This window comes from Pongo pygmaeus, chromosome 10 (assembly GCF_028885625.2).
Source record: "Pongo pygmaeus isolate AG05252 chromosome 10, NHGRI_mPonPyg2-v2.0_pri, whole genome shotgun sequence".
NCBI lineage: Eukaryota > Metazoa > Chordata > Mammalia > Primates > Hominidae > Pongo > Pongo pygmaeus.
Window position 1 is genome coordinate 3,697,982 of NC_072383.2, and position 15,690 is coordinate 3,713,671.

At 46.9% G+C, this 15,690-nt stretch overlaps 1 protein-coding gene across 5 annotated transcripts in view; it reads right to left on the reverse strand.

The window, feature by feature from the left end:
* CRACR2A (calcium release activated channel regulator 2A) overlaps nucleotides 1–15,690 on the reverse strand; it is a 142,955-nt gene that overhangs the window by 54,754 nt on the left and 72,511 nt on the right. For all 5 annotated transcript variants that reach the window (XM_054445470.1, XM_054445472.1, XM_054445471.1 and 2 more), the window contains 3 exons: nucleotides 15,208–15,319; nucleotides 13,877–14,060; nucleotides 8,155–8,301 (listed from right to left, as the gene is read on the reverse strand). In XM_054445470.1, the coding sequence (XP_054301445.1) occupies nucleotides 8,155–8,301; nucleotides 13,877–14,060; nucleotides 15,208–15,319 (443 nt within the window). The remainder of the gene's footprint in view (nucleotides 1–8,154; nucleotides 8,302–13,876; nucleotides 14,061–15,207; nucleotides 15,320–15,690) is intronic.

Genomic DNA, 15,690 nt, shown 5'->3' on the forward strand with positions numbered 1-15,690 from the left:
GGCATGTTTCAGGGTAGCCTAGGTCACAGACCGTTTGCTGACACAGGTATGGTTGCCTCAAAGTTCATTAGATCCAGAAACAGAAGGTCTGGGTTCAAGTCTTGGTTCTGACATTTACAATCTTTCTGGCCTTGGATAAGTCACATTACCTCAGTAAGCCTGAAGTGTTCTATATCTGAAAAATCAGTTGGTAATACCTACTTTAGATAGAAGTTGTGAAGATTAAAAAAGATAATGCATGTGGAAGTGTCTAGCACAATAAGATGCATTTAACAAATTCTAATTAAATAAGTTTTCTGATTCTCCAGAGGCCAAGGACCCCATTCTGAGAGCCACTGCTCTATAGCTCCTTCAGATGTCAGCCAAGGGTCAAGTAGGAACTGGGGGGTGGAGGATCAAGTGGCAGCTTGTTGTATGTGGTGTGAAGAAATGTGTGCAGGAATGGTGAAGGAGTTGGGGACAGAAGACACAGGGGTGGATAAAACCTGACGAGGCTCAATAGAGAAGACTAAATGTAGAAAGAGAAGTCCATACATCCTACCAACATTGAAAAGTGTTGATTAAGCCCTTCTTACAGTATGACTCTGGGCAAAATAGTTTAGATTGAAGTTATACTCTCTGTGTAATTTAGCATCTAAGAATATTGAGCCCAATGCTATAGTGACAGGGAGGAAAGGAACAGACAGAAGAAGCCATGCACCATGAGGCAGACCCAAAAGAACCCTCCTAGGTTCTGGCTGATGGTCATCCTGTGACCTCAGAGCCCTGCTAGGGGGAAGTGAAGGAAGCTACCTGCTCTGGTGGTAGGGAGGATGGGGGAGTTATCAGGGGAAAAGCTAAGAAGAGGTGAGTTCAGAATAGGGAGATTTTCAACAGCAGAGGGGAGAGAGTACCAGTGAGATACTGCGGATGCCATAAGGGCAGTGGTGGATTAGAAAGAATGAGTCCTACTGAAAACCCAGGTACAGCTCAGGGCATTAAACATCTTCACCCCAAGATATCTGGTTCTGGCAAATGTCCCTCTCTAAAGGATGGCTGTGTGTGTGTGTGTGTGTGTGTGTGTGTATGTGTGTGTGCGTGCGCACATGTTCATGTGTATGTCTGGTGCTGGGTTACTGGGGAGCTAAGGATGGGAGGAGGATGGGATATGTGAGAAGGATATAGGGGTGAAGAATTCATTATTCTAGTGTAAATACAAAGCGTAGCTTCTGAGAGGCCTTTACAGATAATTTGCAGGGAACTAGAAGGTGAGATGTAGTTAGCATTAACTTATCCTGCCAGCCTCCCACAGGAACTGTGAAAATTAATTAACCTTCACAAAGTGCTTTGCACACGGCGAGTTAAGGTGCTACGCCGGAGCGAAGCATTAATACTCAACATCACTGGAGCTCCAGCTAACAGCACATAGGCCAAGGCCTTCCTGCTGTGGAATACTGCTTGGTCAAAAGATTTTTTTCCTGCTCTTTCTCTCCTTTGTCCTCCCTTTTAAATAAAATCTGTTGGGATGTCAGAGGGTCTTAGAAAGTCATCCATTCCCCTGCCTAGGTTGTAGGCAGGAGTGTGCTGAAATCATTCCAAGAAAAATGTAGCTTCTGCCTTTTGTAAATGAAAGTGTAGGCTTGGCCTTGGAGAGAGGAAATGGCATTTCTCTACAATTTAGGTACATTTCAGGAGCTTGAACTCAAGGCAGAGTTTCAGAAATGGCCACTGGCCTTGGAGAGTAGCCACTCTGATTGCAAGTGTCTTTGGGGCTGTGGTTTGATCAATTATGTCTCCTGGTCTGCAAAGTTAGATGCAAAGAGAAGGAGAATCCCTCCTCCCCATCATAGAATGAAGGCTTATAAAGCTCATGTATTTCTTATGCCTCTGTTTTTCAAATGAAGAAAATGAGGGTCAAAACAGTGAAGTAACTAAATTTCCAAGGGTCAGAGCAGCAGGCAGAACCCAGGCCTTGACTCGGGTCCCATGGTTCCATTCACATCACTACAACATCTGGCCCAGCAGCCTAGGTTGTAAAATAGATAACTCCCTACATTTGCATTTAGAACTGTCAGTCTTCCAAATTACACCTGGAATCTGTCAACTGGGGAGTGAGCACGAACTGGAGCAAGGTATGGGGCCAACAGTCCGCACTGCCACGGCCAAAGAGAGGCAACATTATGGGAGGGGCTTGACTCCCATTCCCCCATGTTACCCACATTCCCTCCCACTCCCCGCCCCAATATGCTGATCACAGAATGAAGACCCTCGACTGCAGAAGTCTCAAGAAGTCTGCTCTTTGCAAGAGAAGAACATGGAAGCAAATTCAGCCTCAGCCAGTTTTGTGCTTGGGAAGGGAATGGTAAACAGGGTTTTAGACTCCCCACTGCCCTCTGCCACCTTCTTCAGGAAGCTGCAGTCCTCTGACAGCTAAGAAGCTCTCAATAGAAAAATCCTGTTTAGAGTTTTGTTCCCCTGAAATCAGTCTCTCTCAGTCTCTGTAATTATCTGCTTATCTCTGTCTCTCTCCATCTCCATCTCTCTCACACACACACGTGGGCGCATGCACGTGCACACACATACATGCATGATTAGAGTAGAGCTGAATGAAAGGAAAACGTAAGAGTCTGTAGAAAATTCTGCAAAGGCTGTGAAATTGCTGATTGGATTTTCAAGATGGATGGTTTCTTCCAAATTAGATTCTGCTGCCTGTATAAACCAACTTTGCAGCTTTATCCTATTCTATAAAGCAAATCATTTTTTATTAGTCACGTTTACAAAGCATGCCCATGGTGTACACAGAGCATAAACAGTCCTCACTTTTCAATTTGCTCTCAGGGCAATGTTAACAATATGCTCAACATAATAATATACCCACAGAAGACATGCATTCGATTAAGTCACAACCTCGTCACCTAGAGTCCTCGCCGAGAACTTCACCCTAAGAATAGGACTAGCATTCCAGATTGGAAGGGCACCACGGGATATACCTTTTGCTGGCTGACTGATTCTGGAAGAACTGGCTAAAGCAGCATTTCTCAAAGTGTGGTCTGCAGCCTGCCTGTATCAGAACCGCCTGGGATGTGTGTGTTATGGTGCGCGTTCCTGGGCCCCTTCCCTGAGATGCACTGATTTAGACTCTCTAGGGGAGGGGGAACTACCTTTTAATTTAAAAATCCTCTGGTAAATCTAAGCAACCTACCATTCAAGAACTATGCAGCTGAGGCCTTCCCCAAGGTCACTAAGAACTCTGTGGAATGTAAGGGCCACCTGCCAGGAATATGAGACTTTATTTGCTGCCCTATCTGGAGGCAGGGCCAGTGATGTGATGACATCTCTTCCCTGAAAAGCTTTGGGGACAGTTTTCTTGTCCTCGAGGCACCACAACACAGGCTGCCAATCCTTAGGCTTGTGTGGGGGTGCAGGCCATCATAGCTGAGGCTGCCTGTCAGTCTGTAAGGTGCACTCCCTCCTGGTCTGGACACCTTCCCAGAGCACAGGGAATCACTGTGGACAGGAAGTGGCTGAATAGCAGCTGGTAGGGGCTGCAACTTAAGGGCCTGTGAGCTCCTAAGAAACTGCCTGAGGTCTGATTCAGATGGACCAGGGAACACTGTGCAGATGAGGAGCTGATTCCAAAGAGGGCATGGGGACTGCTGCTAAGCTTGTCAAGGCTGATGCCAAACAGGCAACAACCAATGATGCCAAACAGGCAGCCAGCTGGTATTCCCAGGCTACAGAGCTGCAGAGTAGTGAGCCGGAGCCCTCGCAGAGCACAGCCTAGGGCTGGCCTTTGATCTAGAAAACACTTTCATTCAGAGCTCAAAGCACCCCACTCAGATGCTGCCTAATTTATCCTTGCCCCCATACATTACAAATACAGACGTTAAGCCCCCACCTCAGACAAGTGAACTGGCCCCCCTGGGGTGGGACCTCTGGCATCCCAAAGCGGTTCTGGTGAAAAGTCTGTATCTACTGCTGCCTCCAGACAGCACTGCTCTACGTCCCCTGGAAATCTCAAGCTTTTGTTCCAGAAAAAGGTAAATGCAGGGGATGCTTTCCATGGCAAAGAAATTCCCAATTCTAAGTTCTCCCCAATGTCTACACTATATCCCTCATGCTAAATTGTGAAGACCTCCGCACATCTGCACTGTGAATGCAGAAGGGACTTGCTCAGTGGAAGTCTCACCTCCCTTCCTTGGAGAGAAGTAGAGGCCCAGAAGGGGCTTGAATCCGAAATTTCTTCAACCTCTGTGCAAAAGGACAAGGGTGTGGGAGACTGAATGCTCCCAGACTCCTTTCCTGCTCCTATTTCTGATATGCAGATTAAAAAAAATTCATGGCTGTGAGTGATGAGGACTCTGGGTTGTTTCTAACAATGCTCCAGGACACTCTGAGGGGTTCTCCTGGCCTCAGCTATCAAGGGCTTGCCTAGCACTCAGCCACCTCAGTTGCCACCTCCTCCCTCCCAGGAAGTGGGGTAAATGTGAGGAGGAAGCTGGGATGGGCCTTTTCCACTCACAGCCACAGTGCGACCTGGGGGATATGGCCCAGCCTGGGAGGCTGGGGACAGGGAGTGTGTGTCCTGCCTAACCTGCATAAGGCCGGACTCCCCCAGAGGTCAGCCTCATTTTCTCTGGCCCTGTGGGAGAAAGGTGTGTGGTCTGCACAAGGAGAAAAAGTAGGGGCTGTTCTGCCCATGGCAATGCTGTCTAATGTTTCATTTGCAGGAGGATTTTCTGGTCTGTCTTGTGCAGAATTTCCATGCATCTAAGCGCTGTCTCCTTGGTGTGATCATGAACTCCTCAAGGAGAGGGACTCTATGTTCCCTTTGCTTAACTCAGAGCCTGACAAGAGGGAGTGCTGGTTCGATGCTAGCTACTGGTTACACACAGACTGTGTTCCCCCTGGTGCCTGGCCTGGAGTGGACATGCAGCAGGCATGACCTGAGCTGTCATCCCCAGCTTCCAGGATAGGCACTCATTGAAATGTCATCCACTACAATGAAAAGTGAGTGTGTGGAGGCGCCTGGGAGATATTCTCACAGCTCACCAGAACCCGCTCTTCTTGGGATTCCTCTAGGCTCCCTCCCAAATCAGGCCATCCCCAAGAGACTCCTCCCACTTCCTCTCTAAAACCTGAAAATGTCCCTCCCACAAACAACCTCACACCTCCAAACTCACTTTCTAGATGTCTCAGAATCACTTAACCTCACCCCGAGTCATTTGCAAAGAATCCCATTTTCATATCCTATACCCTATTGGGATTTCCAGTCTCTTGTTTGACATCTGAGTTACAAGTGCCTTTATACATAGGTCCACCAGCAAGGTGTGACCCACCTTTTTTTTAAAAAATAGAAGAGACTAAAAGAGGCTCTAGTAGAAAACATCTGATGTTGCCAATAAGGAAACTGATGCACAGAGAGGTAATGCAAGTTGCCTGAGGTTACACAGCTGGTAAGTGCCAGTAGCTGGGCAAGAGCTCCAGTCCTTCCTGCCTCCTATTTCAGTGCCCTGCTCAAAACAGTCTGCAGTTCTCTGGTTCTGCATCCAGAGCATACCTCTGGAATGAGACTGGCCAAAGAGTTCAGTGAGTCCCCAATCCCAACACAGTTCCCTAGCAGGGAGTGGGCCTTGATCAGCTGACCCCAGAGCAGGCATGGCTGGCAGGGATACTGACTGAGGATGGACATGGAGAGGCTGGAACCTTTGGCTGAGCTGGTTTTGCACATGCAGCCAAGAGTGGCTCGACTTTCATCTCAAAACGTTTCGAGCACAATTACTAAATGAGGACAAACCACTAATACAGGCCCTTAAAGATGGATGCCAGGGCTAAGCAGCTCTCCAGCAAGTCAGGGGTACTTGTTTCTTCCTGCAGAAATGCAGGCCAGCAGAGGAGGTCCTGCAGATGAGATGCCAGGCTAAGGCTGGGTAATTGCCCACTGTTTCAGACTGCAATTATCTCCTTAGAGAACAGAAGAATGCCTTCCTGTCTGGGAGAGACCACTTAACTTTTGCTGTGGCTCCTCCAGGTGATCAGTGCTGGGGTCAGAGGGGAGAAAGGGTGAAGTGGGGTCAGCAACTAATCTAGCTGCCTCATTTTATAGATAGGAAAACCAAGGCTCAAGAGAAAACAAAAAATTTGAGCAGCGTCACAGAGCTAGCTGGTTGCAAAGCCATACATGACTCAAACCCAGAAACTCCTGATTCTCAGCCTCCTACTTCCCAAAGTTACATGCTAAGCACCTGGACACCGTGCTAAAATGCAGATTCACTGGGGCTGGGGGCGAGACTCTGCATTCCTAAGATGTTTCCAAGTGACGCCAATGTTGCTGGACCATGGATTACACTGTCAACAGCAAGTCTCTACACTGTCGTCTGGAAGGATACAGGGATCCTTAAACTTAGCCTCTGATTACAGTGAGGCTCAAATTCTCCACTTCAGCCAGACAAATCCTCTAAGACTAACAAAGATACTTATTTAAAATACTAATAATAATTATTTTGACATTCATTGAATACTTATGTGCCAGCACTGTTCCAAATACTTACATGCATTATCTCATTTAATACTGAAAACTCTGTGAGATGGATACTGTCCCTATCTTACAGATAAGGAAGCTGAGACTCAGAGAGGTTAGGTAACTTGTCCTAAGTTGCATAGCTAGTAAATGGCAGACTCAAGAATCCAACTCAGTTCCGTCTGATTCTTAATTAGGTAATGGCTACATAAAAATATACCTTTTAATCCTTCCCTTCTCTGAGCTTTGGGAGCCTCTCCCCAGAATGTTCTTAACAGTTCTCCAGCCAAACTATGTTTCCTCCAGTGATACTTGTCCTCAGCTTCCTCATAATGCAGAGTCCTAAAAGTCCTTTCTCCCCAGATCTGTGTATACCCAATGGACCTCAGCAAGTTATTTTTAGAGTTAAGGTCGGGGAGACACAAGATGAAAAGGAGCCGGGACTCAGAATAATGTGTAAATAGATGATCTACACAGCGACACATGGTGATCTCTTCTTGTTCAATTAGAGGCTGCATGTTTGCTCTAAGACTATTTCAGCACAAACTCTGAAACTGCCTTCCAGACTTTGCTGGAAGTATCTGAATGGAGGAGCAGGTGGTCTGTGGAACTGCATAGCCAAGGGATTGTTGAGGCTTCCTACAGAATATGAGCAAATCTCTGGGTGTGTACAAGATTTCATGGCAGAAGCATGGGGTAGGGCCTCCTCTGTATGCTTCCAAGCTCTACTCAAACCCAGCCCTGTGTTGTGGCCTCACCTTCAGGGTTATGAACCATCCCTAGTCATACCACATCTAAGTCCACGTTCACAAAATGCGAGCTCATGGCTGTAAATGTGTGTTAAAGGACTATGAACAGCACAGTGCCCATAACCATGCATTCTCATGAAGGGACTGGTACCTAGCAGGCTTGCCCCAGTTTTGTGATATACCTGCCTGTTCTGACACTGGTTCAGTTCTTCAGCAGCTTCTTCAGATTCATGGCTGTGAGGGAGGAGGACTCTGGGTTGTTTCTAACAATGCTTGGTCCTGTCTCCTGAAGAGGTCTTGGAGGCAAATAGGGCAGACGAAGAGACATGAGGCCGTGAGTGGGGAGAGCGGCCAGGAGGAGGGACATTCAGCAGGGCTATAGGTCACCTTACCAAACACGCCACCTCTGCAAAGTGGGCTGATCTGGCCCTGGGGGATGGCCCAGTATGCTGGGATCTTACTGCCTGGAGGCAAGCAGAGTGATTTTTCTTCTGGTCACGGGCACCTGGCTAGCTCACTCCCAGTCCTGGCTCTACTGTTTACAAGCTGTGCCTTCTGGGGCGTACTACTTAACCTTTCTGGGTTTCCAACCCTCTGCCTGCAAAATGTGCAGATAATGAATGTGCAAAATGATAACCAGTCCCTACTTCAAAGGGTTGTGGTGAGAACTAAATAAGCTAGTGTATAAAAAGTATTTAGAATAGTGCCTACCATATAGCTTAAAAAGGTGACGGAGAGCTTAAAAATACATATATCGTGACAGACACAGGGCCCACTCCCCACTTTGGCAGACAGCGATAAGGAGGCATTGCACAATGTTTTGGCAGAAGATCTAAGAGAAAGTGCACTGTGTGTCTCTCTTTTTCACATATGGTTACAGAAAGCGGCTGACATTGGGGTACCCACCTTTTTAGGGCACACTCCAGTTCATTCTTCTCCTCGTGGGCTTCTTGGAGCTGGGAGATGATTCTGGTCAGGAAATCTTCAAAGTTGGATAGTAAATGAGGTTCCTCCTTCTTCAGCTGCAGCCAGAGCTGCTTGACATCACTTTCACTGCAAGAGAAGGGACGCTCATGTGGAAGTGTGGAAATGAGGCTCCATGGGAAATACAGAGATTCCCAGATAGGAAACTGACAGCCAGAAACAGTACCGTCAGAATCATTATAAAGATGACAGTAGCTAACACGGACCGAATGCTTGCTGCATGCGAGGAGCTTCAAGGATATCAGCTCATTTTGTCCTCACAATAACCCTACGAGGCAGGAGCTGCAATTACCCCATTTACAGATGAGGAAGCAGGTGAAGAGAGGTGGAGTGAGCTGTCTAAGATCACCCAGCAGTAACTGATGGAGTCAGGGGTCCAGCTCAGGGCTGTCTGACTCCGGTGTTGGCCTCCTTTCCCACCTCGCTCTGCTGCTTCTGTTCTCCTGTGGCCTTTACGATGAGCTCATGGGGCTGAGCGTGCACAGCGATGAGCTCATGGGGCTGAGCGTGCAGAGCGATGAGCTCATGGGGCTGAGCGTGCAGAGCAATGAGCTCATGGGGCTGAGCGTGCACAGCGATGAGCTCATGGGGCTGAGCGTGCACAGCGATGAGCTCATGGGGCTGAGCGTGCACAGCGATGAGCTCATGGGGCTGAGCGTGCACAGCGATGAGCTCATGGGGCTGAGTGTGCACAGCAACGTGCTCAGGTGCATCTCCAAATGCCAGGAAGAAGAGAGGACAGGAGCCCAGTGCGTGTGAGGACACACACTATGGAGCTAAAGCAGAGAGCTTGTTGCCCCCAGGAAGGATGGTCCTCACTGCTGAGAGGTAAAGACGTGCCATGTGAGGGATGGCAGAAAGCAATTGTCACTGCAGGAAGGGAAGAGAATATGCAGCATCCCACTGTGGCCTGGTGGCACTAAGGATGACTGACAGGCAAAAAGAAGGGAAGAAGCAAGTCTGAAAGATGTGCGCACACAGAAAGACAAGGCGAGAGAGACTTGGGAGACCCGGAGGCCAATAGACAAGGGCACAGAGGCACGTGTGTACACAGCTCAGTGACAGAGATACAGGGGCTCAGGCTGACACCCAGGGAGGGAATGAGGAGGAGACACACATGGTGGACCCTGTTCTCCCTTTCTGGAGAAACTAAAAAATCTGTGGCCGATGATCAAGCTAAGTTAAACATAAATCTGAAAGAGGATAGGTTTTGATTCAATAAAAGTTAACAATTTCTCACAGCTAGCAGGCAATAGAGTGTTATAGCATCAAGTTTGAAAGTTATATAACAATAAACAGTAGGGTTCAAGTGTAATTTCACAGGCTAGTTTATTACAAATTATCGATTCAACTTTATTCTAGCAAAGTAGAGAATAAACATAAATCTTATCCCCCAAACAATCAGGCTTTTGATTTTTTAAATTAATGGGTACATATGTATTTTCCAACACTTTTTTCACATCTATATAACAAGATGTAATAACTAGTTCAGTTCATTGTCTTCTCAAAGTCTTTTGCTACTTAAATATTCACTCTGTCTTCTCAGTCTTTTGTTACTTAAATATTCACTCTGTGTCTTAATCTTTCAAGTTTCCAGCTATTGAAAATATAAGTCCTTCACCTCCTTCCATCCTTTCAACACAATTACATTTTGATTTTTTACTCTGTGAAACTTTGAGACTTTATGTAATGTATATTTCACATTTAATTAATTTAACCTAATTATGGAAAATCACTTATGACCCTCGTTTTATGAGGATAAAGTTATCTGTATGCCTATACTTCTCTTGAGCTCTTTCCAAAATTTGCTTGTCCATTACAGTCACCTGCACCTTGACAATCTGCCACCAACAGATTTCTGTTGGCTCCCCAGGAATCCTCAGGATAAAGAATAAAATTATCTGTGCTTGTATAACAAGCATTATATTTTAGAAATTTTCTTCGGAAGTGATATTTGATAGTGCCATGCTAGCAATGCCCCTGTGGTATAGACATTACTCTCTGCACCCTGCAGAGAAGAGGCCCACTGAGAAATGGGTGGTGACCTCCCATCCCTGTGGCAGGTTGTTCCCTGCTGTGGTCTGAATGTTTATATCTCCAGAAATTCATATGTTTAAATCCTAACCCCCAACATGATGGTATCAGGAGGTGAGGTCTTTGAGAGGTGACTAGATCATGAAGGCAGAGCCCTCAGGAATGGGACTAGTGCCATTGACACTGTGTTCTATAATTAGTATTGTTTTAAAACTCTGTATGCTAACTCCAAAATATGATATTAAATAAATGTTTACAGTATTATGACTACATAAATAATACCCCTGGAGAACCAGGACTCTTCCTAAAATTACGCCATTATTTGTTTTACTTCCTTTCCCTGTCCCACTTCCCCAAATCCCTTACCAGTTTCTTCTGGGAGTACCTCCCTAATAAATCACTTTAAGACAAAAACCACAAAAACAGAAACATAAATGTGACTTGTCTCCCATTAAATTCCAAAAACAGAAGATCTGAGGATAGCTGTGACCAGGAACCCTCAGGAGAACGAATAAAATCCTTTGTGCTTGTGTATTAAGCATTATATTTCAGAAACCTTATTCTGAAGTGATATTCAATAGTGCCATGATAGCAACACTCTTGGGGAATGGACATTACTCTCTGCACCCAGCAGAGAAGAGGACCACTGAGAAATAGGCCCACCTCTGATCAGTTATCTGGTCATCTCTAACACTTCATCCCTCTCTTCCTCCTTTCCTTGCTCCATTACTTCCATAAATTCTTTCTTCTATCGCATCCAAACATCCGCCTACTTATTTAGACCATCCATCCATCCATCCATCCATCCATCCATCCACCCACCCATTTCCTTATTAACTCAACAAGTATTTATTATGATCTGTTGTAAACCTTGCACTGTACTGGATGTCATGGGTGAATTTGGGAAATGGGAGAAGAGGAGGTAAGGAGCCTCTCTGTTTCTCAGAACGAGTTCCATTCCTCCAAGCCCCACAACACACACACAGCATGTTGTGGGGGGTCTCATTTCATCCGATAGGTAAAATTTAGATGTGGCAAAGGGTTCAGAGATAAGAGGGTCTCAGAAAGACACCATGGTGACCTCCCATCCCTGTGGCAGGTTGTTCCCTGCTGTGGTGTGAATGTTTATATCTCCTACAAATTCATATGTTTAAATCCTAACCCCAATGTGATGGTACCAAAAGGTGAGGACTTTGAGAGGTGATTAGATCATGAAGGCAGAGCCCTCACGAATGGCACTAGTGCCCTTATAAAAGAGGCCAGAGGAAGCTCATTCACCCTTCCTGCCATATGAGGACACAGTGAGAAGACAACTGTCTGTGAATGAGGAAATGTGACCTCATCAGACAGCAAATCTGCTGGCACCTTGATCTTGAACTTCCTAGCTTCCAGAACTGCCAGAAATAAATTTTGGTTATTTATATAAAGTACCACATCTATGGCAGTGTATTACAGCAAACCAAATAGACTGAGACACGCCATCATGAAGTAAATGCATCATAAAATCAAGGCTCACCTTGCCAGCCTAGGTCTGTCTGTCCACACCTGCCAGGTTCCTGTTGGAGCCAACTGAGCTAAAGTCCCCAGTGAGATTTGCAGACCCACCTGCTCCTCTTCCAACACTCTTTGAACTACTTAGTCATGGCAACAACATCTTGCCCCAGATTTCTGGAAAAGGGACAAGTCTTTCAACTTTTGATGAAAAACAAGCCAAAGCTCACTAAGCTGTCAAATCACTCAGCCAATTGGACCACTAAGAAAAGTCAAAGAGCAGATGTGCAGTCTCGAACTTCTAGAACACACCAAGGCCACCCCTCCTGGGAGGATATAGGAGTATAGGCTAGAAGGGCTTCTGGGAGGTTTATCAATCCATTTCACTGCTTCCAGAACAACACACAAATCATTTTGGTGAGCAAAATCTTTAAAGAGCCCTCAAATCTTCATAGCCTTTTCTATTTCCCTATCTGAAGTCTTACAGCTGTGAATGTTTCCCTCATGCTGCAACCTAAGGCCACTTCAGTGAGGACGAAAGTGGCTGGCCGCCATCTTCTGTGTATCAGTTTTTACAGACCAGTCTTGAAACCTCCACAAAACCTCCTCTTCTTCGGGACATCTCATTTTGGCTCAGTTCTGCACTGGCCTTTACTATAGGTCCTCCAATTCATGTCTGGTGGACTCTAATTGAGAACCCTGCCAGGAAGGCTGCTATCCTGCAGTGAGGGCTGGGCAGAGAGGCCCCTTCCTTCCATTACAGTGCCTCAGCTCACCTGCACTGCCTTCTCCTTCCCCCTTCTCCAGGAGGAGGTGTCACACTGTCACCAGGAATGGTCGCTGTGCTCTGGCCTCTTGTCCTTGGAGAAGCTGGGTCAGGTGTATGACTAATGAACTTCCCACCCACCTGTGCCCCCTCCACCTGCCCAGCCGCACCTTCTGTGATCACCTGTTGCAGCCCCTTCTAGGCCTTCAGCAAAGCTGCTACTGCTGCTGGTCTTGAGTTCTACTTCCTGTATAGCGCCCCCACCAGGATCTTTCCTAGGCCCTTGCCTATCCCTTTCTTGCCTGGAACACACTTTTGCCAGCCTTTCCCAATTCTGCCACAGTCTACCAAATTGTTTGCTGAAAAATTCACAGAGCTTCAGCCCGCAAATCATATATAGGCCTCTTCTCTCTTGCCTCCTCTTTATCATTTTCCACCATAGCCCCTTCTCTTCCCAAGCTCAGGAAACGTCAACTGTAATCAGTAGGGCATTCCCACACTACAGGAAACACACACCTAACCCAAGACCTAGAGACCCCAAAACAAAAAGGCCAAAGGCAAAGGCTAAAGGGGCAGAAGGTGTTACATGCTTTTCAGTCCCTCTGTTTGGTTTCTACTAGCTGTAACACCACATTTCACTTATTTTATTTTACTTTACTTCAATGTCAGGGCTTAGATCCATGTGTCTATTCCAAAGCACTTTTTAGGAAAAAAAATGGTGGAGGGGTAATTATGTTTTGTTTGAGATCCCAGCCATCTAAAATTTTCCAAGTAGTGGCCTGCTAAAAACTGCTTCATTTCCCACCTCGGCTTCCTGCACAAGCCTGGTTTGCCAGGGACACCATGTGCAAATGCTTCCACATGACGGGTTTTGGCCAGGAAGGCGCCCACAGCTGGGGCCGCTGGGAGGCAGCGTAGCTCTAGAGAACCAGGAGAAGTAAATATGCTGGGGAGCTGACGGTGATAGAAAGCCTTAGGGAGAACTCCATGAAAGACCCTGAGAGCATGGTACAGACCTCTGATGTGTGAGTGCCCCATGGGGAGCAAGGCTGAGCCGAGGACTGGGGGATAACGCATGGCCAGGAGTGAGGAAGGTAGAGGGGGTGGGAGAGAAGGAGAATAGGAATGTCCCCTAAAGAAAAAAAACGTAAACAGCAGAGACAGAGCCCAACACACAGCCAGGTCATCACAAAGGACAGGCCCCCACTGGCAGAACCAATGGGCCTTTCCCTGCACTGCATTCCAGTGCAGGGACCGGCACCACATGGTTAGCAAATGTTAATTGTTGAATGGACACAGGAAGAGGTTCCTACCAGGCTGGTCTCCGTTCTACAAATCACTGTCACCACTTACTCTTCCAACACCTTTTGGGCTCCAAGTCTGTCCATCAGCATCTGGAACTGGGCTTCCTCGTCTTCGCCCATGTCTCCCAGATCCTCGTCCCCTCTGGACTGATACACCTTCTCTTCATGGCGCTGGGCCACCTGTTCACCTGCATCTTCCTGACTTGGGTTATTCTGGCTGAAGAAGAAGTGACCTGGGGGGTGCAGGGCACAAGGATCCGAATTAGACCATACCCACCCAGGAAGAGCTCAGCTCTCTCACCTGCCAGGAATCACTGAAGGTTCATCTGAGAGAAGAAAAGGGTAGTGAAAGCCCCTCCAGCAAAGATCCATGGACATGGGTCCGTGGACACGTTCCAGATTCTGTGTCTTTTCCACTTCCACAAACACCCCACCAGTGACACTAGAATCTAGGAATGGCAGAATGCAAGACAGATACGGTGTCTCCTTTGTGGTTCTCAGTTGCTTAACATCTGGCTTAGAATGCATCTCTGTTGATTTCTTCTTTAAGCAACAAGGCCTTTCCCTGCACTGCATTCTAGCACCCTGACTGCAAAGGCTCCTATTGTCTTCCTAGTCATCCTCCCGCTAGCATCACTAGGCTTTACATCTACAAGCTCCTTAACAGTTTCCAGTGTACTTCCTCCATACTCATGCTGTCCAGTGTTACAGCAGTCTGTCTTATCCTCCCAAGTCAATTAGAAGCTCCTGAAGGTCAGGAAAGGCATCAGATACTTACAAGAAAATTATATGGCCCCACACATGAGGCAGATGTATGGCAAAATTTGCCTTTGCTGTATCTGATAGGATAGTGTGTCTGGTTTCTTTATATTGTTCATAGATCTCAATTCTTCTTCCTCCTGGTTACCTTGAGAATGGCTAGTCTGTTCAAACCTTCTAGAAATTCCTCTGATAGCTGTTATCCCTCAACCTGGAAGATCCAGCCAGACTTGGGTTGGAACGAGCCATCCAGTTGTCCCACCTTTTGGCCATTTTTCTATGAAGGCAGAAAAGGAGAGGCTGCAAATCTCATCACAGCTCCCTCTTTTATGCTATGCCTTCTGCAGAGCTTCCGTCCATCTCCCTTGCCAGTACCAGTGGGAGGGAGCCTGGTAATGGCAGTGCAGCGGGCATTGAGCAAGTGGCAATGTAAGCAGCTGAGACGGGCATGTGAGGAGGCCCAAGCAATCCAGAGCCTGGAGACCTGGAGCTCCAGGTCCCTGAAAGGAGGGCAGGAAAGCTTTACTACCTGCCCCCAGGTCTACAAGGAACAGGAATGCACCTTATACAGCGTTAGGTAGACCCATAACCCTGAGGTCTCCAGCACCCATCAGAACTTACTAAATCCAGTAGTGAACTCCTGTGGGGTCAGATAGCCATTGCCATCAGCATCCAGGGCATCAAACACATCCTCCAGTTCCTCCAGGCTGAGCGGTAGCTCCTTATGCAGCCTCTGAAAACAACCCAGAGTGTACTGGTTAACACTGACACTCACTGGTGGGGGAGGTGACCTGGGACTGCAGAGCCTTCTGCCAGAAAGTGTCTAGAGTTCGGCCCAGTCCTACAAAAGCCAGTAGCAAGCTTCTGCATCCAGACTGCTTCACCATCCCTCTCCTCCTTTGCATGTTAGCACAACTACCATTGATTGGGTGCCTACTAATGTACTAGGCCATTTGCTAGGTAATTTATAAATAAATAAATATGTAAATATGCATTTATTTATCTATCTGCATTTAATTCCCATGACAACACTTTGAGCTAGGCACTATTATCTCAGTTGTACAGATGAAGTTTGAGGTGAAATTACCGCCTCCAAAGTCACAT